This window comes from Lagenorhynchus albirostris, chromosome 11, assembly GCF_949774975.1.
Source record: "Lagenorhynchus albirostris chromosome 11, mLagAlb1.1, whole genome shotgun sequence".
NCBI lineage: Eukaryota > Metazoa > Chordata > Mammalia > Artiodactyla > Delphinidae > Lagenorhynchus > Lagenorhynchus albirostris.
Genome location: NC_083105.1, coordinates 76,379,053 through 76,407,021, shown reverse-complemented (window position 1 = coordinate 76,407,021; position 27,969 = coordinate 76,379,053). Strand labels below are relative to the sequence as shown.

At 34.4% G+C, this 27,969-nt stretch overlaps 1 protein-coding gene across 3 annotated transcripts in view; it reads right to left on the bottom strand.

Annotated features, from left to right (window-relative positions):
* The window catches only part of CPNE8 (copine 8), a 329,571-nt gene that overhangs the window by 73,454 nt on the left and 228,148 nt on the right, over positions 1–27,969 (bottom strand). For all 3 annotated transcript variants that reach the window (XM_060166571.1, XM_060166572.1, XM_060166573.1), the window contains 3 exons: positions 24,438–24,513; positions 13,656–13,709; positions 12,572–12,633 (listed from right to left, as the gene is read on the bottom strand). In XM_060166571.1, coding sequence (XP_060022554.1) covers positions 12,572–12,633; positions 13,656–13,709; positions 24,438–24,513 — 192 coding nt within the window. The remainder of the gene's footprint in view (positions 1–12,571; positions 12,634–13,655; positions 13,710–24,437; positions 24,514–27,969) is intronic.

Sequence of the window (27,969 nt, the reverse complement as noted above, 5' to 3'; positions counted from 1 at the left end):
TGAAAAATGATACTATACAGATATCCTTAACGATAAAGATGCCAGGGCATAGTCTCATGCTTGGGCAAATCTGTCCTTCTTCTATCACTTATGTTATATACATAAATCACAAGATAATTGTTATAAATGCCTTTTTATGTTCTTTTACTCAAATGACACTTCCTTAGGAATGAAAAATAACTCTAAGCTTCAAGAACATGGCTTTTAGCACATTATAAAAGTCAATATAGCAGTTGTGTCTGGTTCAATCTTCCTTAGGTTTTAGGGATAGACACCTTGTTTTGGCTCAACTCTCTCTTATAGCAGTGTCTACTTTCTACATATTGGAACATCACTGTGTTTGTTGGATGAATGTGTTCATTTTATGACTGTTTCTAATATATTTGCCAAGGTAGCCCAGGATGTGTAGCATAAATACCAACTCCTTAGAAGCATTAGTTGTAGATAAAAAAACCTTCAATAATCAGAGATACAAAGGTCATTTCAAAGCCAGTTGTACCTAGCAAAGCTGCAAAGAAAAGATATGGCTACTAACTGAAGAAGTATACTGTATATAAGAATAAAAAATGAGAGAAAAGTATTTATTTACTGAAACCTTTAGCTAGCTAAACAAACCAAATTATAAAACCAAGTAGATTAGGTACAACAAAAAGTGTAAAAAAAAAAAAAGAGAGAGAAAATTTAAAAAGAAATGAAAGGAAGAGGAAGGAAAAAGGAAGGAAAAAGGAAAGAAGGACAGAGGAGCAAGGGAGGAAGGAAGGAAGGCAGGAAGGGAGGGAGGAAAGAAAGAAGGAAAAAAGAAATAAAGAAAGAAAGGAGGGAAGAAGGCGGGGAGCCAGGCTGTACCAAGAGTACCTATGAAGCTTGAAGCTTGGGACATTCCAAAACAATACAAAAGACAGGTGCATTTAGCACTAAATGATAACTAAGACCATTTGATAATCATGGTGCAACAGAAAATCTCAACAAGTAAAACAATTGTTGATGCATATTTGGTGGTTAATTGATTTCAAGATTTGATTACTTCCTTGTTTCATTCTGCATATCAGAAAGAATCTCACTCCTTTACTGTGTTGAATCAACAGTATTCTAATCAGAAGGGAAATATGATGGCTCACAAATCATTTCATGGTTGTGATAGTCCCTTAACCTATTATCACACCATTTGGATTTTTCCATCTAAAAAACTACAGTTCAACAATTATTTATTGAGCATCTTCTGATAGTCAAGCACTGTGTTAAGTGATCAACAGAAAATGGGAGCAAAGCAAACACTATCATTGAACTCATAGAGCTCAATTTCAACTTTCCACAATTAAAAACAATGACAAAACAGCACAGCAGATTATCATGTAATTCACAATCAATAGCCTAACTTAAAACACAGCTGTGTATTTACTGTGGATAACAGCTTGTTCATTCCCATGATTCTTAAACGTTTTCATTAATATTATAATGTATACTTATTATGCCAAGGGCCACATTCTATGTATTTTGAAAATATTAGCTAATAAAAGTTTTAAAGAAAGTTGCTAGCAATACTACAACTTTAGGCTAAAACAGATTTCTTGAAGACTCTGATAAATGATTTGTCATAAAATTAAAATAAATCTTCATCAGTAATTGTTACCTTTCTATTTTTTAAAATTTATTTACTTTACCTTTAATAGTTTTTGAAGCCTAATGTTAGAGAAAAAAGCAACCATGAGTCAAAGTTAAAAAACAACAACAACAACACAACTGAATTCACATGAAATTTCTCTTGACAGAGTATTCATAAAGCTATCACATATAAATCCTTGAGATATTTTGCTTAGGAAGTGTTACTGTAGCTCTCATTTTATGTTTTAGAAGTAGACAAAAAAGAACAGGATTTCAAGAAACCCAGATAGTATAAAAAAGGCACAGCTGCAAATTTTCATGAGTTAGTAGTAACATCTCATGACACTTCCCAATGCATATGCCCTAGTACTACTGAAATATATTCTTGGAAAATGTCCTTATTTCATTCTGCCACCTTTCTGAAAGTTGTGAATGACAGATAAATCAGATGTTAATGTGGAAATCTTAACTAGCACATCAAAGATACATAGAAAACATATGTGCATGTCAAAGAAAGCTACACATACACACATGTATGCACACACACAGAGTGATACCATCTTAGATAACTTTTCTACAGCTGTTATGAATTAATAATCAAGAACTAACAACTGTGATGGGGATGTGCAGAAGGATTGTTTCACTTTCTTCCCAAATTCAAATTCTGTTCAGTTGAACAAACTGAACGTTATCCAACATGAAAGATGAACTTTCTCCACCTTTCTTTAAATTAATCTTGACAAAGGCAGATTCAGACCAACTATCTATTGGAATCTAGAACCCTAAATGAAGTTGAGATGCCCACCCAACTCTAATATTCTTTTCATTCTTGCCTTGCCAATACCGAGACTATGCTTCTGCCTTGATTTAGTGAGATGCACTCTAGCTCACCCTTGGGTTCTGGAACCCGCCCTGAACTCAGGTTCACTTCCTCAGGGACTATTATCCAGCCTAATCCTTCTTGACCCTAGCTCACCATGGGCTAAACCTTGAACTTTTCTGCCTTGCCTTTCCCTCTTTTTTTTTTTTTTTTCTTTGCGGTACGCAGGCCTCTCACTGTTGTGGCCTCTCTTGTTGTGGAACACAGGCTCCGGACGCACAGGCTCAGCGGCCATGGCTCACGGGCCCAGCTGCTGCGCGGCATGTGGGATCTTCCCGGACTGGGGCACGAACCCATGTCCCCTGCATGGGCAGGCGGACTCTCAACCACTGCACCACCAGGGAAGCCCTTCCCTCTTTCTTAAAAGCAGTTCAACTACCTGAATGACAACACAGACAGCTGCCTGACTCTAAATTTTGCTACATCTTCAAAATTCCGGATTCCTGTGCCCATAAACTACTGACAGGATTATTTGTCCTTGACAAGTGAGGTCTGCTAGAATGAGGGCAGGCTTTGAGATACACAAATGCAAATTAAAATACTTTCACCTACCTGCAATATCATCTTTGAAAGGCTATTTAACCTCTCTGCACCTCATTTGTAATAAGCTAGGGTTAACAAAATCTTTCTTGGATTGTTGCTGTAAGGACAAGAAAAGCACCTGTCTTTTATAGCAGGCACTCAAGAAGTAGCTGTTATGATTATTATCACCATATTGAAGCTAGTTTTTTAGAACCCAAGTTTAGCATATTTCTTTGAAAACTGCTGTAATATTTATCCAATTTCTAGAGCTATCAGAGTTTAACGTTTTTTCTACAACCTGATCCTCCCATGTCAGATTTCCTTTCCTTCACACTGGCTTCTAAGGCCCCAATCTACCCAAACCAAAATAGCACCATAAAGGATCTAATTTTGTTAGAAGGTGTCATCTGGGTACTTCCTAAAACAAAATCCCCCTGAAGGAAGTAATTATAAGCTTTATTTTCCTTCCTAAAATTTTGTATTTCTGTGGGATCAGTGAAATGTGAAATGTCAAAAGTAAGAATAAATGTCAAAAGTAAGAATAAAAAAAAAGAATAAAAAAAGAATAAAAAAAAGAATAAATAAAAAAATAAATAAAAAATAAAAAAATAAATAAAAAATAAATAAAAAATATATAAATAAAATAAATAAATAAATAAATAAATAAATAAATAAATAAATAAATAAAAAGAATAAAAAAAAACTGGAGACAAGTGATATGATTCCTAAACTTTTTATGCTAATAGTTTTGGTCCTTATTAAATCTAGTTTTCATAAATTAACAAAACTTTGTACATTCTCCAGGTTTTGAAGATTAATTTCAGTATTATTTTTAACACAATTAAAGTGTTCCAAAATACAACTTTGCAAGTAGGTAAGCTGATCATCCTGTAGTTCAAGAACTCCTTATCAAGGTAGGTATGCAAGATGGCCAACCTTTTTTCAAATCATTAGTTTAGAAAATATCTCATAAGTGACATAAAGAAAACAACAAAACATATCAACCTCTAACCAAAAAGAGAAGCAGTATCCAATAGAATCCCTTTTTTTTTTTTTGGGGCCACACTGCAGCTTGCAGAATCTTAGTTCCCCAATTAGGGATTGAACCTGGGCCCACAGCAGTGAAAGCACTGAGTCTTAAGCACTGGACCACCAGGGGATTCCCTAGAGTCCCCTTTTAAATGAGGTAGTTGCTGAAGAGGCATGATGCCTAGCAGGAAAGCTATGAACTTTTAAATTATAGATTGGAGTTTGAATTTCAGAATTACAACTAGCTAGCTAGATGTGACTCATTTGCAAAATTACCATGTCCCTGAATCTCAATTTTCTCATATGATGAAAAGGTACCAGCTACTTTGAAGAAGCCCTCTACTTATCAGAAATAAAATCTTGAAGTACCTGCATATAATAAATATTCTGCGTGCTGCAGGACCAATCTCTTGAGCAACCATGTCAACCTTTCCTTATTCATATTAATCCTTTCCTCTGTTGAGGCAGATGACAGTTCTCTCTTTACATTAACATATATATATTTCTTTTTTCATTAATTCTTCCCATAGTGAAGGTAAGTTGTGTATCACGGCTGGGGTAATGAGCCCCCAAGGGTGTAGGCAGTAGAAGGTACATTGTCTGCAGATAACTTAAAAACAATAATGTAATCTACTAATACACAGTCTATATTTTAATATCACCATACACTAGCAGTTCTAAGCAATGTCAGTGATAAATTTTCCCACTCTTCCACAACCTGCCCTTGGTAAACCACTCTTATTTGCTTAACTCTGTTTCCCTTTCCCCTGGCTGCCAAGCTTTCAGTTCCCACCAGAAAGAAACTATTTTAGACACAGTGTGGCTAAAAGTACACACTCTGATAATGAAATATAACTACGAAACTGCCTGGTACAAAATAGATTGTCAATATTTTGGCTAAATTAGCACTGGTTCTGATGATGAAACATACATGCAATTTCCTTTGACTCTGAAATGTATAGTTCTGAAAAAATCATTTGAAAAATAACATGAGCTGGCAATTAAATCACAATCTTAAAGGCTATAACTGGACATCTTTGGAATTCTCAAGCATGCATTTTGTATATATAAAAATTAGAATCAAGCATTAACCAAAACAGTGTTTATGAGTCTTCTTAATACTTCCATAAGTTTCTTTTCTAAATCACATTTTAGATGAGTTTAGTTTAGATATGATAATGTTTTAGGTGAATGTATTTCTAGAAGGCAGAATGGCTTTACTTTTATTATATTTATACCCATTCAGCACTGCAGGGTTTAGCTCTCGACTTATTTGATGAATGCAAAACACTTGGGTGCCACAACAAGAAGCACTATAAAAAAATCTTAGTTATGTATATTCAGTTTTCAAAAAGAAACTGGACTAGGAAAAAAACTCGTGTTGTATGTTCTGGCAAGATGTGCTCCCTGAGATGACATAGCTAACATAATGCCACCAACTGTATAAAACTAAGGCAAATATTTTATAGCATCATTGCACTTGCTTCAAGTATTTTTAAAAAAATCCTTATGGAGCTCGTTAATAATGACACTTACTTATATTCAACTCACCTTTAAAATAAGCATATTAAGAAGTCTACTTTTAGCCTCTACAATGAGCCTATAATAGGTAGATAGCTTTAATTTTTCTCCTAAGACTTTTTACTTGGAGTGGGATATAAACCTTTTGCATATAATTTCAGACAAGTTTTAGATTCAGTGTCAAGAGTTTGGGTTGTGATTGACTACAATGGAAGGAATAACCTGGCATGATCCTTCAAAGAGAATTGAACTAAAAAAAAAAAAGAGACTGTTATTGACTTTATAAAGTTGAATATGTCTTTTTCTCTCCATGTCTCTGTTAATTAGGACATTTACCACCAACAATGAGAAAAGACATTAGAACTTTAAACAAATTCAGATTATTCAGAAAAATGATAGCTAGCATTTATCGAGGGTATATGCCATTTAATCCACAGTCACTCTGTGAGATAGGCATTATTGTTATTTTTTCTATTTCATAGAAACAGAAACAGGTTATGCCAACAAAAGACAAATCTAGGATTTGAACCAGGCAGTTAGTGCCAGAACCCAAATTCTTGGCCACTATTATGCATTGCCTTCAGCAACCACTTATTTAACCGACTTGATTTTTTGCCAAACATTTACCCCCTATTTTGATTCTTTCCCAGAACGTGCCCACTTAGGGTCTCCCCTATTATCTTCTCTCATGCTCCCTTTCCGTTAATATGTGAGGAAAATAAGCAGTTCATGCTTCTTATCTTGATCTTGCCTTCTTCCAAGTCACTAAAACCCAGATACAGAGTTGAGATGATTTCTGGCAGAGGCAACACAAAAGCATTTTTTTCTTATCCTGGAAAGCCTGGTCCATCTGTTTTGTTTGGTGATTATGATATGAGGCATGGAAAGAGGAAGGTCACAAGATGATAAAATCTGAGCTAGACAGACATGGGGGTTTGTAATCCAGTTAACTAAATTGTCACACTCTTCATTTAAAATTCCTATTTGTTTTTAATGTTTCATTATGCTAAGAGATTTGGGAAAAAAGAGTGGAAAGTCAGGCTTAAAGTGGTTTTCTAATTAATCTGTATTTATTCAGTGGCTACTCTATGTTCAGCTCTATAAAAATATTTTGAGAATGAACAATTAAAATGGTAACCAGGGAAGCTAGGAACCACTGTATATAAGTGGTTGTGAAGCTCATTTGGGACCAGGTGGATGACATTTTGGGCTTTCTTCAGAGGAAGTAAATGACAGTCTATAGGTCTGCAAGTTTCTAATACACTCAATTTTCTGATAAAAGTGTAGATTAGGGTTTCAGGTTGACATGACATTCTGGTTGCTTAGGGGTACTCAGTGTGCATGAGAATTTGAGATCTGTTTTCCCCATTCATCTGCCAGTCAAAGAAATGTGAAAAACTTTATATATATTTGTTCCTTGGTCCTGTTAGTGGTGGAGTGGAGTTTCATGAAGGCGTGAGAGAAATAGAGGACTGAAAGGCAGACAAAACCAAATTGAAACATGATTCTGTCTTCAGATACTCATAATGTGAGCTGTTGTCTGTAGAGGCCAATAAACTCATTTCACAAATAACAATTATTATAAAAATGATGATGTTACCCTAAAGGAGTATTTAGATTTCAGAACTGTCTCTGATTTTCAATGAATCTGACATTGTCCTTATCAATGATAATTGGGATATTCAATGTCATACATTATGGATTACTGAGTAAACATCTTTGCTTTCCAATTGTATCAGAATTTTAGTATTAAAATCATTTTTAGTAAGTAAAGAGAAATAAAATAACCACAGGAAAAACATACAGAGCATGATTAAAAATAATAACTCCAATGTCGACAACCCAGAAGAGGCAATCCATTTTTTTTTACTCTACAGTAAGACCTCCTTTGTGGATATTATTGTATTTAGAAAATAAAACTCTTTACTACCTCAAGTCATAAATTGTATCTTATGCTCCAGGGAAAGCATGGTTCTGCTTAGCAAAAAAAAAAGGAAAAAAAGAAGGTCTAAAAATTAAAATTTTCTTTCACAGAGTATTTCCATAAAAATTGGACCTTGTCTGATTGAGAATGCATCTGTCTCATCTGCTCACTGTGTACCTCAATCCATAAACCTTTCTACTGCAGCTAAACACAGTGTGTTAGGAACTGAGACAATGAATGAAAAGTAACACACTAACAACATGGTTTCACAAACAATCAATCAATCAGGTAAATATCTACATCAATAATGACTACAGTAATGGAAGCCTAGAATACCCAATACTAAGAATTAGACATATAAAGAAGTTACTTTGAAGGGGAAGATATTAAAGGACTATTGAGAACAATTTTGTTTAATATTTAAATGTGTTCATTCTTAACTATACATAATTTCTACTTGGATTCATGAGAAAACAATATTTTCATAACTTTCTATTCAATTATTTTTTGTGAGATGAAACAAGAAGAGAGATTACATTTTAAAGTGTAATTCAAGAATTTCCTTCTAAGAGTTTAATCACAATCTGTTAGTCCTACATGTTCCACACGAGTCACCTGTTTTGCCCTCTTTGTCTATTCTCATGCTCCCACATGTTGTCCAGTATAAGGAAAATAGTTTATACAATTAATGTAGAGAACAAAATGAATACAGGAAAACCTAAACTAATGTTATTTTGGATAACCCACAGCTAGCCAGAGTACCAATTTAATTGCTGTTACTAATGTTTTATATGATAATCTTCCACCTTTTTTGAAAACGTCTAGTTTTACTTGTCAATTAAGATTCAGCATAAGCAAAACTCAACAATAGTTTCTGCTAGACTAGAATATGGTGAGTACATTCCTGAATTGATGCCACCCAAATTAGCAATAATGATGCTCACCCAAGTTAACAAGAAAATACACAAATACCAGTAACAAATGCTGATATCTTGGTATTTTAAGTTAAAAATGAGTAGTTACTATAATTTTTTATAAAAACAAAACTGAATTCAACACTTGGTTCTAATCACTTCTGAAATATCATACTTATTTAGAAATATGGTGGGACATCTCTTCAAAAGAACTAACCTTGATAACTCCACAAATCTGCAAATAGTTATGACCTCCAAAATACTATTTTGGATTGCTTCGTTGATTGCAGCCCAAATTGTTAGTTAATTTTATTGTTTTTCTTCAATGTAATCACAGGGCAAAAGGCAAGGCCAGATTAAAAAAAGTCTCTTTAGATATGTGCAGAAGAGAAGTGGTGTCAAAGACCAAGATGTGAATATTGGGGAAGTTTATCTGAAGTGTTTACTGTACTGAAGGATGTAGCTCCCTACTACATTTGGTCTTGTGTTTTCAGTTGAAAATACTCAAACTTTTTTGGTGGGACTAGGGAGGAGGGAGCAGGGGAAAAGCAAAAATAGAAGGTTCTGAAACCTGTGTTTCCAAAGATATGGCTGGTTAAATATGGGCTTTCACAAAGGACGTCACAACAGCTAATAAATAGGTTTCACAGATAAAAACTGACAATGAGTTATAATATTTATCTATTAAATTAGCAAAGTTGAAAAAGTACTGATGCTATTCAGTAAGGGTAAGTATATGGTAAACTTGCATACACAGATGTTAGAAGTATAAATTATTATTATTACCCTTTTGTTAACAGAATAATTTAGAAATACCTGACAAATTGTAAAATATGCATACCATTTAAACCAACAATACTATTTCTAGGATGTGACCTTGCAGATATGCTTAATGAAGTGTACAAAAAAGCTATGTACCAGGGTTTACATTGCAGCCTTGTTTATAATATGAAAATAAAATGGATACAACTAAAGTGTGTATCAACAGGAGATTTTTAAACTAAATTATGTACATCCATATGATGGAAAACTATTAAAATATGGTAGATCTATAAGTACTGACACAGAAACATATATACACAGTATATTTAATGAAGAAAATATACATTAGATTATTGTGCACAGTGCTATCCCACTCATTAAAAATAATGATGCGTGTTTGGGAATAAATACGTTTCTAACAGTGATTATCTCTAGAGAGTATGACTACAGGGGATTCTAGTTTCATAATAAATTATTTTCATTTTACATTACCTTTTTTTTACCATTTCACATTTCATGTTTACAATGTGAAACACAAATATAGATATTTATGTTTAAAATTTGGGAGATATAATACCTCTTTTCCTCAAAACTGAAAATAAAACACTAAAAAAAAGTTTCTGTGGTTTCAGAAAAAAGTTACTCTGAAGAGTACCAAATATTACTGAGTTGTTTAACAGTTTACAGTATTTTTTTAGTTGCAAGAGACTAGAAATTCTGACTGATATTATTCACAAGAGAGTCAATAGCCATTATTGAAACTATAATAATTAACTGTCAATTATTATAATTAGTTCTAATTTGAAATGAATGTAGTTCATTATATTCTATTTTGCTATTATTCAGAAAGTTTGTGTAATTATGTGTCTGGTCTTAATATAATTTTCCATCATGGCAGTGCATTTATCTACTTGGAGGTTGAGATTTCTTAATAGCAAGGGAAGAAAGTTTACAGTCTATCTTTTTTGTTTGTTTGTTTGGCCACACTGCACAGCAGATGGGATCTTATTTCCCCGACCAGGAATCGAACCTGTGCCCCCTGCAGTGGAAGCACAGAGTCTTGACTGCTGGACCATCAGGGAAATCCCTTAAAATGTCTAAAAAAATCAATAGGAAATCTGTTAAGAAAAATAAAAGTAATTTACTGCAATATTTGGAATAGATGCAGCTACATTTCCACACTGGCTTTCATGTTCTCCATTTCAAATTGCTACAATTTGTTATTTTCATACCAATAGAGATTTTTAAGAAAGATTAGAACATAAAACTCTATTCCTCATTTCCTATAATTAGAGTCAGGAATTCTATGAAGTAACCATCATAATAAATACCCATAACTCACAGTTAAATAAGTTTAAATCTTCACAAATATCTGATGGTAAAATTCTTAGATATCCTGCATGCCAAAGCATCATTTTCCCTTAGGCTATGTAAATTAAACTGTATTTTTGACTAGCAGCAATGAGATAGAAAATATTAATTATATGAAGACTGAAAGTTAATAGTACATCAAGTAAGTAAACTTCATTACTTTTTTAGAAAACAGAATTATCAACGTGAATATTACTCATGAGAGAAAGAGGGAGAAGGAGAAAGGAGGTGAGGAGAAAGGGAAAGGGACCAACAGAGAGATGGGTAGAGTTAATAACCTTGAGGCACTTAGTTGTCAGCAGATGTTAGCTATTATTATACACAAATTACACTGTATAGTAAATTGATAGGTTAGAGTAACTTTTTTGTAGGAATATAAGCAATAACTTCAGAGGGAAATTAAATATCATTAAGGTCATGAAAGAAACTAAGGCGACTCATGTAAACTACAGGAAATTGAAGTGATAAGGAGTGTCATGATAAAGCCAGATCTCCTCACCATATTATTAATAAAGTCGGAATTAAAATTTTATGCCCAATTGCTTATAACAAGTCCTTAAGAGCAAAGACGCATAAAGACACAGAATACAATAATTATATTGCTTCTCAATTTGGATTCCATTATCAAAGGGACAATATCTATATAATAAGTATTAGAAATAGTGATGAATAATAGGTAAACATGTAATTGTAGTATATTTTAAAATTTTATAAATTTATTATATACATCTTCATATAAAAATGAATTATATGCAGATATTTCTCATGTCCTTTTTAGATAGTATTATATAAAAATTAATATAAGTCCAGTTAGATTAACTATGTAGTAAATTTCAAACTCTATTTCTCCATATCCCATTTGTAAATAAAAAAATGGGTTTTTATAAAACACTTGGGAAGCCAGGATTAGAACAAAGTGTACCTCATAGGTTGGGGCTCCATTTATACACTGACTTCTGTCAGTAAAAGGTCACTAGCATTTCTTCCAGCACAGGCAGTGCTATATAAGTAGGATGTGTGTAAACCAAAGAAAAAAAAAAAAAAAAAACTTGGAGGTGATAAGCATAAAAATGACAGTTGTCAATACTGTTATTGCTTAAGTATTGTAGAAACCCATTTGCTCTAATTAGCCCTAAGAATCCTTAAAAGGAGAATGTGCACAACCAATAAAAGTGATTTATTTGTAATAGATTCTGAAAATTTCTTTTACTGTTAGATTCACATCAAAGTATTACTTGATTTGTACTGCTGACAATACTTATTGGATATTTTTCACACACACACACACATTACCCACTTCACATGATCACAAAGCAAAGCCAAAAGACAAACAAAACAAAAACTAAAAGGAATTTTTAGTATTTTAAAACTTCAAATCATCATTTCAACATGCAAATTACAGCCAGATCTATCAAGCACTTTTTTTAAGTTTATAAAGAGCATGCTAAGAGATGTCCATCTTTTTAATCAACTATTACCTACAGCTACCAAGGAGTTTATTTATACAGGAATCTATTTTTTATGACAAATTCAACTTTCTATTTTCCCATCTTCTAAAGACAAAAATATACACAAACATCGAAATAGTAAGGAGAGTTGGCAAACATTTTTTCCTACTTAGTACATTTTCTTTTAACTTTATTGAAACAATCACCCTGTAGCTTCTTAGTCTATGTATCCAGGTGGCAGGTTTCAAGATGCCCATATATAGCAGAGATTCCCCATTTGGGCAAGTATAGCTTTTGTTTGTTTTGTTTTCTTAACAAAGAGCAAAAGGGGGTAAGCTCTCTGTTTTGGGGGAAACTGTCTTTGTTCCTTTGGTCCCCCTCATTCTCTCAATCCTTCTTTGGCTTGACAACACTCTAGCAATAAATCAGTATTGGCAAAACAAAACAAAAAACCCCCCAAAACCCTGCTTAATTATAATTAGTAAGAGGCTTATATACGTGATGTCTCTGACTGCTGTTGTCATGAAGTTTCTAAACACATTCAAACTTGCCTCTCACCATTTCTTAAGCAATGAAACAATTTCAGAGAATGACTTACCCTCCCTTAATATAGTCAAGGAATGAAACTTCTGTTTCTACCACAAAAGAAAGTAACGTGACCTGAAAAAAGAAAAGAAAAAGGAGGCAGAATTACCTGCTAGTACTAATTGCATCCCCAAATGGACTTTTTTTCTGTTAGAGAGTAAATCATGTTTCCTAGTATTTTGAAAATTAATAAAGATATTATTCTTTATTAAAATTTACTAGGACTGATTTTTCTTACATTTAAAATTATCAGAAGAAAAGGGGCCAAAAAATTAAATGACTCCTTCCTATGACCAGTTTACTTCCTTTGAAGAACAACATGCAAATTATCTACAAGGACACTGTGTTACTTCCCATTTTAAATATAAAGGAAAGATGAAAGGAAGCTAGAAAATGGTTAAAACTAAAAAATCAAAATCAGTGAGCTAAACCATATAAAAAGAAACGGGTATTTTTGTCAGGGACCTGTAATGAGGCCATCTAATATTTTAAGTGCCTTGCTTTATAAAAATCTTTTAAAAGAAAACTTGGAGGGAACTTATATTTTCTTCTCCCAAGGACAGTTAATCATAGGATAAAATTTTCAGTATATTTTTTATCAAAATAGGATGATTTTGATTTTTCACAATTTTAACATACTTTCATCTTTGCACCTTCCTGTACTGATTTAGTCCAGCATTTCCACAGAGTTGTCAATTTTAATGCACTATAAACAAATACTTTCACATCTTATAAAACAAGTCTTAAGTATAGCCTATAAAGAGTATAATATTTCTTATTACAACTTACACTTTTTCAGGTCTACTTGATTTTCTCTAGTGTGATTTTATTGAATGAAGAATTCATAATAAAATTTCATCTTCTCTCAGAGGCCATTCAACCCCTAGGACAACTTGCAGGAAGCTGGGTCGCTACCTCCTATAATGTGTTCTCCATTACAATTCCCATAGCAAGTTAATTTTTTATTATATACATTCACATTAAAACTCTAAGTGAAACAGTGCAGTTTTTAGTAGCTTTTATTCAATACAAAGTGTTATATATATTTTTTATTCATTTATTTGAATCCTTAATGAATAACATATAATTTGACTTACTGTTCCTGAATTAGTATATTTCTTCTTTTTTCCTTTCTTTTTGGGATTTATCACCTTAAAGAGCAGATAAAACAATTACAATGTCAGGTTTCATACTGAAATATTTTAAAAATGTGTAGTCCAACCTGGTGCCTTTCACTTATTGTCATGAAGGCATTTATTTATTCCCTTACAAATGCCTTTAGTATGACTGCTAGATAGTCTATCAGCCAAAACTTCTCTGCAAAAGTTACTAGTGATCATCTTATATCAAAATATATTTTCAGTAATATTCTTACAGTAATATTCTTCTTAGTAACTTTATGCATTGATTATCCTACCCATTTACATCTTCTTGATGTGAGAGAGATTTTTAATATTCAAGGTCCCAAATAATAGTGATTGCTTTGTAGAAAAACTATGGGTTTCTCTAATAAATAAAAATATATCCAAGAGACATAATACGTTTTATTTGATTAAATGCACTAACATGACAAATCACCCAAATATGTGAATATTTATGGGCTCTACTTATTGCTTTTAATGGTAATAATTTCCATCAGATACATAATAACGTGTAAAAGTTTGGAGTACTTGTGGGAGTCCCGGTGGGAGTCACACCGGTTCACAAACTTAGAAATAGGCTGACTGACTGAGGACCCAACTGTACACCCTGAAAAGAAACCATGGCCCAGGACCACCCTACTGAACAAAAGTACTGGAGCCAGTCTCATCCACCCAGCACCAGACATAATCCACACTCACCTGAGCCCCTAGTAACAAGCATACCGACTGCAGATCCCACAGTAGACCTAGCAACAGCCTTAAAACTAGCTCCAAACCAGCACAACTGCAATTGTGAAAGTAGTCCCATAAGCCTGGGGAACCACCAGGAGAAGGTCTTTACCTGCCAAAATGATCTGTAAAGCAGTAGGAGGTGTTTATTTATTTACTTATTTGTTTTCATTTTAGGATTTTATTTAATTTTAAGTTGGGTCTAAATGTTATTATCCATGGGCTTTTCATCATCCCATTTAATTCTGCCTGGCTGAGAATCATACCCTACAAGGTAGTGAAGCTAAGAAAACATCCATAGGGACCACCTCCTCTTTGTCTCATCTTATCAGCAGTTATAAAGACTCTTTACAAGAATATAAAAGTAACTTGTGTGTTTTCCTTTTTGCACAAAGCCTTTAAAAGAATAAATGTAGAAAAAGATTTTAGCCATTATTGGAGTCAAAAACAACAAGAACCCAAATCTAATTACATCCCAGCTCCCACAGTTGCTAATTGTTTCCGTTCCTTAGATGCTCCTGCTGCTTGGGTTGTTTCTGGTTTTGTTTTTAACATTTGGTTTTGTTTTATTTTATAATTTTTTTCAATTTTGTTCTTTTTATTTTTAAAATTTATTTTTTATTGAAGTGTAGTTGATTTACAATGTTATGCCAATCTCTGCTGAACAGCAAAGTGACTCAGCTTTACATATATATACATTCTTTGTTTAATATTCTTTTCCATTATGGTTTATCTCGGGAGATTGGATATAGTTCCCTGTGCTATACAGTAGGACCTTGTTGTCTATCCACTCTAAATGTAATAGTTTGCATCTACAAACCCCAAATTCCCAGTCCATCCCTCTCCCCCCATCCCCTTGGCAACCACAAGTCTGATCTCTATGTCTATGGGTCTGTTTCTGTTTTGTAGATAGGTTCATTTGTGCCATATTTTAGATTCTACATATAAGTGATATCATATAGTATTTGTCTTTCTCTTTCTTAGTATGATAATCTCTAAGTTGCATCCATGTTGCTGCAAATGGCATTATTTTGTTCTTTTTTATGACTGAGTAGTATTCCACTGTATATATGTACCACATCTTCTTTATCCATTCATCTGTCAATGGACATTTAGGTTGCTTCCATGTTTTGGCTATTGTGAATAGTGCTGCTATGAATATAGGGATGCATGCATCTTTTTGAATTATAGTTTTGTCTGGGTATACACCCAGGAGTGGGATTGCTGGATCATATGGTAATTCTATTTTTAGTTTTCTGAGGAACCTCCATACTGTTTTCCATAGTGGCTGCACCAACTTACATTGCCACCAACAGTGTAGGAGGGTTCCCTTTTCTCCACACCCTCTCCAACATTTGTTCTTTGTAGATTTTTTAAATGATAGCCATTTTGACTGGTGTGAGGTGGTACCACATTGTAGTTTTGATTTGCATTTCTCTAATAATTAGTGATTTTGAGCATCTTTTCCTGTGCTTTTTGGCCATCTATATGTCTTCTTTGGAGAAATGTCTATTAAGGGCTTCTGCCCATTTTTTGATTGGGTTGTTTGTTTTTTTTGTTGCTGTTGAGTTGTATGAGCTGTTGGTATATTTTGGAGATTAAGCCCCTGTTGTTTGCATCATTTGCAAATATTTTTCTCCCCTTCCGTAGGTTGTCTTTTTGCTTATTTTATGGTTTCCTTTGCTATGCAAAAGCTTGTAAGTTTGATTAGGTACCATTTGTTTATTTTTGTTTTTATTCCTATTGCCTTGGGAGATGAACCTAAGAAAACATTGGTACAATTTATGTCAGAGAATGTTTTGCCTGTGCTCTCATCTAGGAGTTTTATGGTGTCATATCTTATGTTTAAGTCATTAAGCCATTTTGAGTTTATTTTTGTGCATGGTGTGAGGGTGTGTTCTAACTTCATTGATTTACATGCAGCTGTCCAACTTTCCCAGCAAAACTTGCTGAAGAGACTGTCTGTTTCTTATTTTATATTCTTGCCTCCTTTGTCAAAGATTAATTTACCATAGGTGTGTAGATTTATTTCTGGGCTCTCTATTTTGTTCCATTGATCCGTATGTCTGTTTTTGTGCCAACACCACTTTATTTATTGTAGCTTTGTAGTACTGTCTGAAGTCTGGGAGAGTTATACCTCCTGCTTTGTTTTTGTTCCTCAGGGTTGGCAATTCTGGGTCTTTTATGGTTCCATATAAAATTTTGGATAATTTGTTCTAGTTCTGTGAAAATGTCATAGGCAATTTGATAGGGATTGCATTAAATCTGTAGTTGGTTTTGGGTAGTATTGCCATTTTAACAGTACCAATTCTTCCAATCCAAGAGCACGTGATATATTTCCATGTCTTTGAATCCTCTTTAATTTTCTTTATTAATGTTTTGGAGTATTTTATAGTTCTCAGCATATAAGTCTTTCACCTCCTTGGTCAGGTTTATTCCTAAGCATTTTATTTTTTGGTGCAATTTTGAAAGGTATTGTTTTGTTTTACATTCCCTTTCTGATATTTCATTGTTAGTGTAAAGAAATGAAACCAATTTCTGAATGTTAATCTTGTATCCTGCTACTTTGCTAAATTCATTTATTAGATCTAGAAGTTTTTGTGTGGAGTCCTTACGGTTTTCTATGTATAGTATCATGTCATCTGCATATAGTGACAATTTTACCTCTTCCCTTCCAATTTGGATGCCTTTCTTTGTCTTGTCTGATTCCTGTGGCTGGACTTCCAATTCTATCTTGAATACACGTGGTGAGAGTGGGAATCCTTGTCTTGTTCCAGATTTTAATGGGAAGGCTTTTACCATTGAGTATTTCACCATTGAGTATTCACTGTTGAGTATTATATTGGCTGTGGGTCCGTCATAAATGGCTTTTATTATGTTGAGATATATTCCCTCTATTCCCACTTTGGTAAGAGTTTTTTTTTATCATGAATGGATGTTGAATTTTGTCAAATGCTTTTTCTGCATCTGTTGAGATGATCATGTAGTTTTTGACTTTTCTTTGTTAATGTGGTGTATTGCATTGATTGATTTGTGTATGTTGAGCCATCCTTGTGAGCTTGGAATGAATACCACTTGGTCATGGTGTATGATATTTTTATGTGCTGTTGGATTCAGTTTGCTAATATTTTATTGAGAATTTTTGCATCTATATTCACCAAAGATATTGGCCGGTAATTTTCTTTGTTGATGGTATCTTTGTCTGGTTTTGGTACAGGGTGATGGTGGCTTCATAGATGTCTTTGGGAGTGTTCCCTCTTCTTCAATCTTTTGGAAGAGTTTGAGAAAAATAGGTATAAGTTCTTCTTTGTATGTTTGGTAGAATTCAACTGTGAAGCCATCTGGTCCTTTTGTTTATAGCAAGATTTTTATTATTTTTTTTACTACAGATTTTATTTCACTTCTAGTGATCAGTCTGTTCAATTATCTCTTTCTTCTTGATTCAATTTTGGTGGGCTGTATGTTTCTAGAAAGTTGTCCATTTCTTCTAGGTTGTCAAATTTATTGGTGTATAATTGTTCATGGTATGTTTTCATGTTTCTGTGGTATAAGTTGAGATTTCTCCTTTTTCATTTCTTATTTTGTTTTTTGGGGTTCGCTTTCTTTTCTTTGTGGTGAGCCTGGTCAGAGGTATGTCATCTTTGCTTATCCTTTCAAAGAACCAGCTCTTGGTTTTATTGATTTTTTTGTTTTTCACTGTTTTGATAATCTCTATTTTATTTATTTCCTCCCTGATCTTTATTATTTCCTTCCTTCTTTTGGCTTTAGGTTTTGTTGGTTCTTCTCTTTATAATTCTTTTAAGTGTAGGTTAGGTTGTTTATTTGAGATTTTTCTTGCTTTTTGAGGAAGGCCTGTATTGCTATGAACTTCCCTCTAAGAATTGCTTTTGCTGCACCTTATAGATTTTGTATGGTTGTGTTTTCATTGTCATTTGTCTCAAGGTATTTGTTAATTTCCTTTTTGATTTCTTCTTTGACCCATTGGTTTTTTAGTAGCATGTTGTTTAGTCTCCATGGAATCATTTTTTTCCTCATTTCTTTTCTTGTGGTTGATTTCTAGCTTCATGCTGTTGTAGTCAGAGAAGATGTTTGAAATAATTTGTATACTCTTAAATTTGTTGAGGTTAGCTTTGTGCCCTAGTATGTGGTCAATCCTAGAAAATGTTTGATATGCACTTGAACAGAATGTGTATTCTGTTTTTTTTTTTTTTGGATGTAATATCCTGAAAATATCAATTAAGTCTAACTGTTCTATTGTATAATTTAGGATCTCTGTTGCCTTATTGATTTTCTGTCTAGAAGATCTGTCCATTGATGTGACTGGGGTACTAAAGTCTCCTACTGTTAATGTATTCCCATCAATTTCTCCCTTTATGTCTGTTAGTATTTATTTTATGTATTTGGGTGTTTCTATATTAGGTGCATATATGTTGATGAGTGTGAAATCCTCTCATGTATTGATCTTTTCTTCATTATATCGTGTCCTTTATCACCTTTGCTTTAAAGTCTATTTTGTCTGATATGAGTATTGCAACACCCTCTTTCTTTTCATTTCCGTTTGCATTAAATATCTTTTCCACCCCCTCGCTGCTTTCAATCTATGTATATCCTTTGCCCTAAGGGGGGGTTTCTTTCTCTTGCAGGCAGCATATTGTAAGCTCTTGTTTTTTATCCAGGCTGCCACTCTATGCCTTTTGATTGGAGCATTCTGTCCCTTGACATTTAAGGTAATTATTGATACATATGTATTTATTGCCACATAAGACCTTGTTTTCCAGTTGATTCTTTGTTTCTTCTTTGTTCCTTTCTTTTTGCTTTTCTTTTGTCGTTGGATCATTTCCTTTTATTTTATGCTTGCTTTCTCTTCTTTTTGGTTTTTGTGAATCTCTTGTATGTTTTTGATTTGTGGTTGCCCTGTTTTTCAAGTACATTATCCTCTTCCTATATCTGCTTGCTTTAGACTGATAGTCATATAGATGGAAACACATTCTAAACAACACCAAGAATCTGCATTTTCTTACTCTCCTTCCCCACATTTTATGATTTTGATGTCCTTTTTTACATCTTCATGTTTATCCTTTTGCTGTTCCTTGTGTTTATCATCACTTTCACAAATAGGTTTTTTTTAAAAATCGTTTTGATCTGTGTACTGGCTAATTTAAGTGATTTACTTTCAAATTATGATTTCCTCTTTCCTATATCTTCTTGCTCTTTTTCTGTTTAGAGAAAATATTTCAATATTTCTTCTAGGATAGGTTTAGTATTGTTGTATTCTTTTAGTTTTTCCTTGTCTGAGAAATTCTTTATTTCTCCTCCTATTCTAAATGATAATCTTGCTGGGTAGAATATTCTAGGTTGTAGATTTTTCCCTTTCAAGACGTTGAATATATTTTGCCACTCCCTTCTAGCCTGCAGTGTTTCTGTAGAGAAATCAGCTGACAGCCTTATGGGGGTTCCCTTGTAAAAAACTCTTTGTTTTTCTTTTGATCCTTTAGAATCCTCTCTTTGTCTTTAACTTTTGTCATTTTTATTACAATATGTCTTGATGTAGGTCTGTTTGGATTCATCTTGTTTGGGACTCTCTGTGCTTCCTGTAACTGGATATCTGCTTCCTTCTTTAAGTTTGGGAAGTTTTCAGCCATGATTTCTTCAAATACATTTTCAATCCCCTTTTCTCGTTCTTCTCCTTCTGGAATCCCTATTATGCATAGATTGGCACATTTTATATTATTCCATTGGTCTCTTATATTGCTTTCTTTTTTTTTTGCATTTGAAATTCTATCTGCTGCTCTGATTGGGTAATTTCCATTATTCTATCTTCCAGATTACTTATTCTTTCTTCTGCATTATTCATTCTGCTACTCACTGCCTTTAGCTCAGCTTTCATCTCAGCAAATTAATTTTCTAAATTTTCTTGGCTCCTCCTTATAGTTTCTAGTCCTTTTTACAGTAATCTGCATTTCTGTCCATAGCCTTTCTTAATTGCTTCAGTATTTTCATTACCTCCTTTTTGAACTTGGTGTCTATTAGACTGAAGAGATCTGTTTCATTGTTTGTTCCTTCAGGGGAATTCTCTTGGGCTTTTAATGGAAGTGGTTCCTCTGCTTCTTCATTTTGCTTATATTTCTCTTTCTCTGTGAGTTTAGGGGAAACAGCTATCTACTGTAGTATTGGAGGGCTATTTATATACAGGAGCCTCCCTGCATAGTTTGTATGGGTTTAATAATTTTTTGTCATGAGGGCTGTTCTTGGTTTGGATGATTGCCATCTCTTTCCTCAGTGTGTGCTGGCTATTTTCCCCTTGATAAGGGGTGTGCAGGCACGTGGCTCATGTAGGCTCCCAGGAAGGTGGAGGCAGAGGTTGGCTCTAGGTTGTGGGACCCTTGGCAGCCATGGTGGGTCATGCACCTTCCCAGGGAATCTGGGGCAGCTGTTGGTGCCCAGTCACAGGACCCTCTCTGGTGGTGGCGGGCTGTGCATGCTCCCAGGAAAGCAGGAGCTGTGGTTGGCTCCCCGTCACAGGACCCTTGGCAGTATTCTGCACCTGCCTCTGGAGTCCGAGATGGCAGTGGCGGCTTGTACCTACCTCTGGAGCTCATATAGATGATGCCCTGCCACCTGATAGTGTGTGTGGAGAAAGAAGCTCCTATGGTGGGCCCACCCCTCTCCTCGCATGCCTCCCTCTCTGGTGGGCCCAGGCCTCCTCTCACACCACACTCTACCCCCCTCAGGCTGTCTTCATGCAGCCAACCCCAGTCCTCTCCCCCGGGTCTGACCATCAAAGCCCAAGCCTCAGCACACAGCCCCCATCTGCACCAGCGATGAGTGTCTCAGGTTGAGGAGTGCTGGGTGGGTGGCACTGACCATGTGCGCAGGTCTCTCTGCGCTTTGCCCTCTGTAAACCAGTTGCTGTGCTCTCCTCAGAGGCTCCAAAGCTCCCTCTCTGTCCTTACTGATCTCCTTGCCAGTAAGGGGACTTCCCAGTGTGTGGAAAACTTTACCCTTTCACAGCTCCTTCCCAGGAGCACAGGTCCTGTCCTGATTCCTTTCTCTCTCTCTCTTTTTTTTCCCTCTTTTTTCTTTTGCCTTATCCAGAGATTTTTCTTGCCTTTTTGGAAGTCTGAGGTCTTCTGCCAGAATTCAGTAGATGTTCTATGAGAATTGCTCCACATGTAGATGTATTTTTGATGTAATTTGTGAGAGAAGGTAAGCTCCATGTCCTACTCCTCCACCTTCTTAATCTGATCTCAAGTAGGAGGTTTTTAAAAGCTCAGGCATATTGCTGGGGATCTAGAAGACCAAATGCTTGTGCAGGACTGTATGCATGGCCAGGGAAGACCTTGAGGAAGCCCTAATCCTTCAACTCTGACTGACTTTGAGTCTCTGTTTAAACAGCAAGTGAAAGCCAAGGCAGAATTTTATACTTGGAGCATATAAGAAGTGCACCAACGTACACAAATCTCTGTCAAATCATGTGTTGACCACTAGCTAACAAGGCACAGACTGAAATGACCCACTCAGCAAAGAAAACAGACTTTACATAATTACTCCAGGAAAGTAACTAAACAAACAAACAGCAACAACAACAAATCCCGGAAAAGCAGGGGATCTGATCTCCAGTGTTACTATATTATATTTTTTAAAACTTTCCAACATTCAACAACAACCAAAAATACAGGACATGCATAGAAACAAGAAAGTATGGCCCATACAGAGGAAAAAAAGCAATCAATAGAAACTGCCCCTGGGAACTTGTAGATATGGGATTTATTTAATAAATTCTTTAAATCAGCTACTATAAATATGTTTAAAAAACTAAAGAAGCTATATATAAAGAAATAAAGTATGAAACAATGTCTCACCAAATAGAAAAATCAATAAGTAGGTCAAAATTATAAAAAATAGAAATTCTCAACTTAAAAAGCACAGTAACAAATGAAAAATTCGCTAGAGGAGCTAAATAGAACATTTGAGCTGGCAGAAGAAATAATGAGTGATATTGAAGATGGGTCAGTTGAGATTTTCTAGTTTAAGAAAGAAAAAGAAAAAAATATGAACTTGTGAGATATGATCAAGCACAACATATATATATATATATATATATATATATATATATACATGGAGTACCAAAAGGAGAAGGGAGAGTGAAAGGGGCAGAAAGAATATTTGAAGGAACAATTGTTGAAAATTTCCATGGTTGCCTCAACAAAACTGAATCCCTTACATGTGTGCAGAAAATGAAGTTTCCAGTGTATTGGACCAAGAGCTAGCTGTCCATCGAAATTCTAAAACTACTTAGACAAAACACATAATGTTCCTCCAGATTTTCTTCAGACTGATCTCTTCTATTGATAATATGAATAATAAGAACACATTTTTATTTGAAGTTATGGCACAAATATTCATGCAGGTATTTAATAAGGAATAATTGTTACTAAGCTTCTTTGTCATAACATCAGATGCGACATCAATCTCATTAAGCAAGCTTTGTTGGATAAGAGAGATCCAAAGAGAAGAAGACATTTTAAAGCTAAGGAAACTCAAAATAATTGATCTTTGGAGCATTATGTGACTGGCAGTAAATGAATTCTAAGTACAAGGAGGACTAGTATGCATGTGTTGTTTCTCCTCAGCCTTGAGGGTTTGGAGAAAAAAACAGGCATCCATATAAGTACAACCTGTCTTATATTACTTCTACTGTCTATTTAGAGCCTTAATATTCTGTCCCCGAAAGACCCAGATAGAAAAATTGATCCATTACTTCAACTTTGTCTTTGCCTGGGTAGCTTTCTTGGGATAAGTTTGCTGCACCCCACTCTAGATATCTCATAGTCAACTAGGTATATATAGCACCTATCAGATAATCTAAATGCATTTTACGTGTTTGTCTCTTCCATTAGACACTGAAATTTTCATTCACTGCTGCATCCTTGGGGCCTAATATAGAGTGTGGAATATAGAATTCATGTCATAAATATTTTATTCATAAACTAATAAATGAATGAATGCATGGAATACAACTGCTTTAGCCTAGTAAGAAGGTGATAGGAGAAGGAGATTCCTCCACTCTTAACTTAAAGGAGGTCAATTTTAGTGTCAAATAGTGTCAATCTGGCAGGAAAGAGTTATCATTATTGACTAAGTACTGAGATATTCTCCTTTGCTAATGATGTATATTAAATTTAAAAAATCACAGAGGGAACTTCCTGTTGGTCCAGTGGTTAAGAGTTCACCTTCCAATGCAAGGGGTGCGGGTTTGATCCCTGGTTGGGGAGCTAAGATCCTACATGCCTCAGGGCCAAAAAACCAAAACATAAAACAGAAGCAATATTGTAACAAATTCAATAAAGATTTTAAAAATGGTCCGCATCAAAAAAGTCTTTAAAAAAAGTCACAGAGAATGTACAGATAACAAACCTCAAGGATTAACAGTGCTAGAACATACTTTATGCTCAACACATACCTGGTAGTTAACTGGCAAGATAGGTTTAAGGCAGAAATAACTAGTGTGTTTGCTTTAATAACTTGGATTTCTTTAATGACTGAATTTAATGACTGAATCATACTTTCTCATTTCCTTCAGTTTTCATCTAAATAACAGGTAAGATGTTCAAACATACTAAGCAAAAAAACGACTTGTTAACACCATGCCGACACAGAAAATTTTTCTATTTTTATTAAAAAAGGATTGAGGAAGAGCTTAGGAAGGCAAAACATAAAGGCTGAAGCTCAAGGGAGAATAAACTTGTATCTATATTGAATGTTTTTAAAATAAGAAAAGGTTTCATAGGCAAGAATTTTTAAATCACTCAAAGTAGATTTGAAAGACCGCGTGATTTGAAGAGAAATACTATTGTTTAATCTCAAAAACCAATCTGCTCAATAAGTTTAAAGATTCTTACACATATTGGTAACCTTTGGCATTTATCTTTTGTAAAAACCTATACTTTAAAAGAATACATATACTTATTCCAGAGAAAAATAATAATAAAATAAAATTCCTCTTACCTCATATATATTGAACTGTGATTGCCCTCTAGAAAGTTCCCTATAGCTTGTTGTAAATTCTCCAATGAAATCATGACTAAAATTAAGGGGGAAAATATACATAGTATTAGTTTTCATACATTTGTTAATTATGTTTTAAAAAATATAGTTTAATCATGAAAAATGCTTGATATTATTATGAACATAACAACGTGATAATTTAAAACACACTGATACATAATTTCATTGTTCTTTAATTGTTACGCATACCCAAAATTACATTTTGTTAGTATTCAAAAAATATTTAATTTATCCCACCAATGCTAATATTTCAAATAGGTATATTAGGTTTAATAACTCATATCTCAAAAGCATTAAATCATCTATGCTATCCAAATGATTAACCATTAATTAGGATGAAAGTTTAAGACACTCAAAAATTTATTATTATCCATATCAATAATCACAAATATAATATACAAAATCTTCAAACTTTTCTATGACCAGGATGTAATAGGACACTAGTTTTAAAAGGGACATTATTATTATTATTATTTATTTATTTTGCGGTACGCGGGCCTCTCACTGTTGTGGCCTCTCCCGCTGCGGAGCACAGACTCCAGACGCGCAGGCCCAGTGGCCATGGCTCACGGGCCCAGCCGCTCCGCGGTACGCGGGATCCTCGCGGACCGGGGCATGAACCCGTGTCCCCTGCATCGGCAGGCGGACTCTCAACCGCTGTGCCACCAGGGAAGCCCCAAAGGGACACTATTTTTAAACATCAACATAGAGAATATTCACCAAGCCTTATACTAATAATTTTAAAGTACATTGTTAATACAAAACATGGTTATTCTAAACTTCTTTACCTTAAAGCAATCATCACTGCCTTCTCAGAAAGCAGAACTTCTACAGGTGCCTTCTCAGTTTAGGTGTGGAAGGGTAAGGATTGAGAAAGCATATGTTAGTTCTCAATATAAAATCCTTACCAATGTGATTACTGAGGCTGGCTTATGCAACTGTAAAACAGATCTTATGCATTCACCAGTTTAGAAGGGAGGTGTATTCTACTACTCTGCACTAATTTAATGGTCAACACTAGGTTGAACACACACTGCTGAGAAATAAACATAAAATGCTGGTATTTGGTGCAGTGGTGAAATGTAATGCATCAGAGGAAGAAGATAAAGACTGTAGGAGCTGAAGTAGTATAACAAACATAGGGGGTGTTGTCACTGCTATTTGTATCATAAGAGTTTAAGCTTGGCCCATTTGCTTGCAAATGTGAGGTGTTTATTACCATAAAAATGGATATCTTCCCCAAACTCCAGGCAGGTTTATGTTTAACTGTGATTCACTAAAATCCATAAACCTTCCATAGACCTGATGACCAGTAACAAGCAACAAGCAAATTGTGGCTAGCCAACCAAACTACTGATTGCTAAAGCTGGGATTTCAAAGGAAAACTTGCTGCCATTAATTTAAGTAGCATTTTTGTCATAAAAAAAATATATTTTTTAATTAAGATAAAACTCAGATATCCAGCCTCCCAGTTTTCCCTTATCTTAAAGATCTTTTACATTTATGACAATAGTCTATACAAGGCATTCCTCTTTACACCAGTAGCACCTTGACCTTTTTTAGATTTAACTTTCAAAAGCAGATCTACACACATGAAAATGATAAAAGGAAAGACCATTGAAGACTGTAACCAAATATATTTGCATTTTTGCATTTGTGAATCCAAACCTCCAGTATTCAATTCAATTCAATTCAATTCAATTCAAACCTCTTTCAATTTACACAGGGAAAATTACAAAACAGTACTTTCGTGCTACATATTTCTTATAAATAAAATAATTCTCTTTGACTTTTAGAAGTGCAAGCTTATAACTGTGATATCTTTCACAGAAATCTTAAAAATTCTGAGTTATGGAAATTCTGCTTAGAACCTATCCTCTTCCATTGCTATGTGTGTTTTACATAACTTAAGTAATAGTCACTGAGAAAATGTTCTATTAAAGCATTTTAAACACACTTTGATATTGGTAAGTGTGGACAAGCCTTGTATAACCAGAGCTTACCACCTTTGTGGTAGGAACCTAATATTGAAGCCTTAGAAAATGGCTGGATCATTTACTCCCTCATGGTAGTTTTCTGACTGTGTAAATTCTACCCCTGTTTGGTTCATTGTTTAAATTCAATGTTTAGGCCTCCTGCCACTCAATACTAATCAAGAACTTGGGTGAGAGAAGCAATAGTTACTGGTTTCCATTACTCAGTTGAGATTAATTATGCAATTACTCAATCACATCTCAAGAACATGTAATACATCCATCTGGATAAAGCCTGTCCAACAGAGTGGCAAATCTGGACCCAAGTGCAATGGTCAGGTTTCCTCAACTGCACACTGACATGCCATGCTGAAGTCATGGTGAAACTTTCTAAGAAGCAGTTTTTGAACATTTAGATCTGTTTTGTTCTTGTTAAGTTTGTTACCCTGCAGAGTTGAGTGATTAACAAAGGGGTACAATTCTCTTTGGTCTCAGTGCTAGGAATCTGTGCTGCTCACTTGTGTTTCCTATTCTGAAAAGACCCTGTTTATCATGAAACAAGATTTTTGCCTCTGAAGTTGGTTGTTAAAAGAGCTTAAGCCAAATTTGTGGCACATCTCTAGCACGATATGTTTTCATGATGTGCTAGGAATCCTCAGCAACCTTTTCAGATATCTTACTCTTATTTTCCCTTTGCTTCAATTTCCTCACACAGTTTAGTTCACTATGTCTTATTATAAGCTTCCTTGGATCTTTTCAGAATAAGACAGAACATAAAGAATGAATTAAATACTTGTTCCCCTTCTGAATCTTGTTAAAGATGATTATTTTGCATAAAACACTTAATTTGCATGTCATACAAATGCAATGCCATCCTTGTGCTGTAGAGGAGAAAATGTATTGAGTCACAAATTACATTTCATGCTCCAAGACAAGATTTCTGTGACATACAGAAAACACATCATTGCATCTATTCAGATACAGAGAAATGGATGATCAAGAATTGATGATTTGTCAAAAGGTCATAAACATAAGTGGCAACAGCAATGAAATAGCCAAGCCTAGACATAAGGTGCTTTGTCTCAAGAATACATCTGAAGAATCTGGGTGGATAAGTGAATAATTCTCAGGTCAATTTTGTCATAGATCTCTTGAAATGCATGGGAATTTTTAGTTTCCTTTGTCAACTACCGTTCTTCAAATGCTATGTATTAAATCATAGATAAGTACTTTAAAGTAAGTATTGAAGGTGGTTTTCACTGATTTATTCTTATAATTATCTTTTTCCCTATCATCAACCATTACTAGATTCTTCTGAGATTAAAAGTAATTTAATATTTTTATCTGTTCACAACTGTCAATACTGTAATGTTGAAACAATTCTCACTATACAGAGAAATATGATGAAAAGTACTTTGATAATAAATTACAATCAACAATTTCCTTGAGATTCAATAATAGTGCTTTGCTATTTCCTGTTACTTTAATTGTAACTAAAA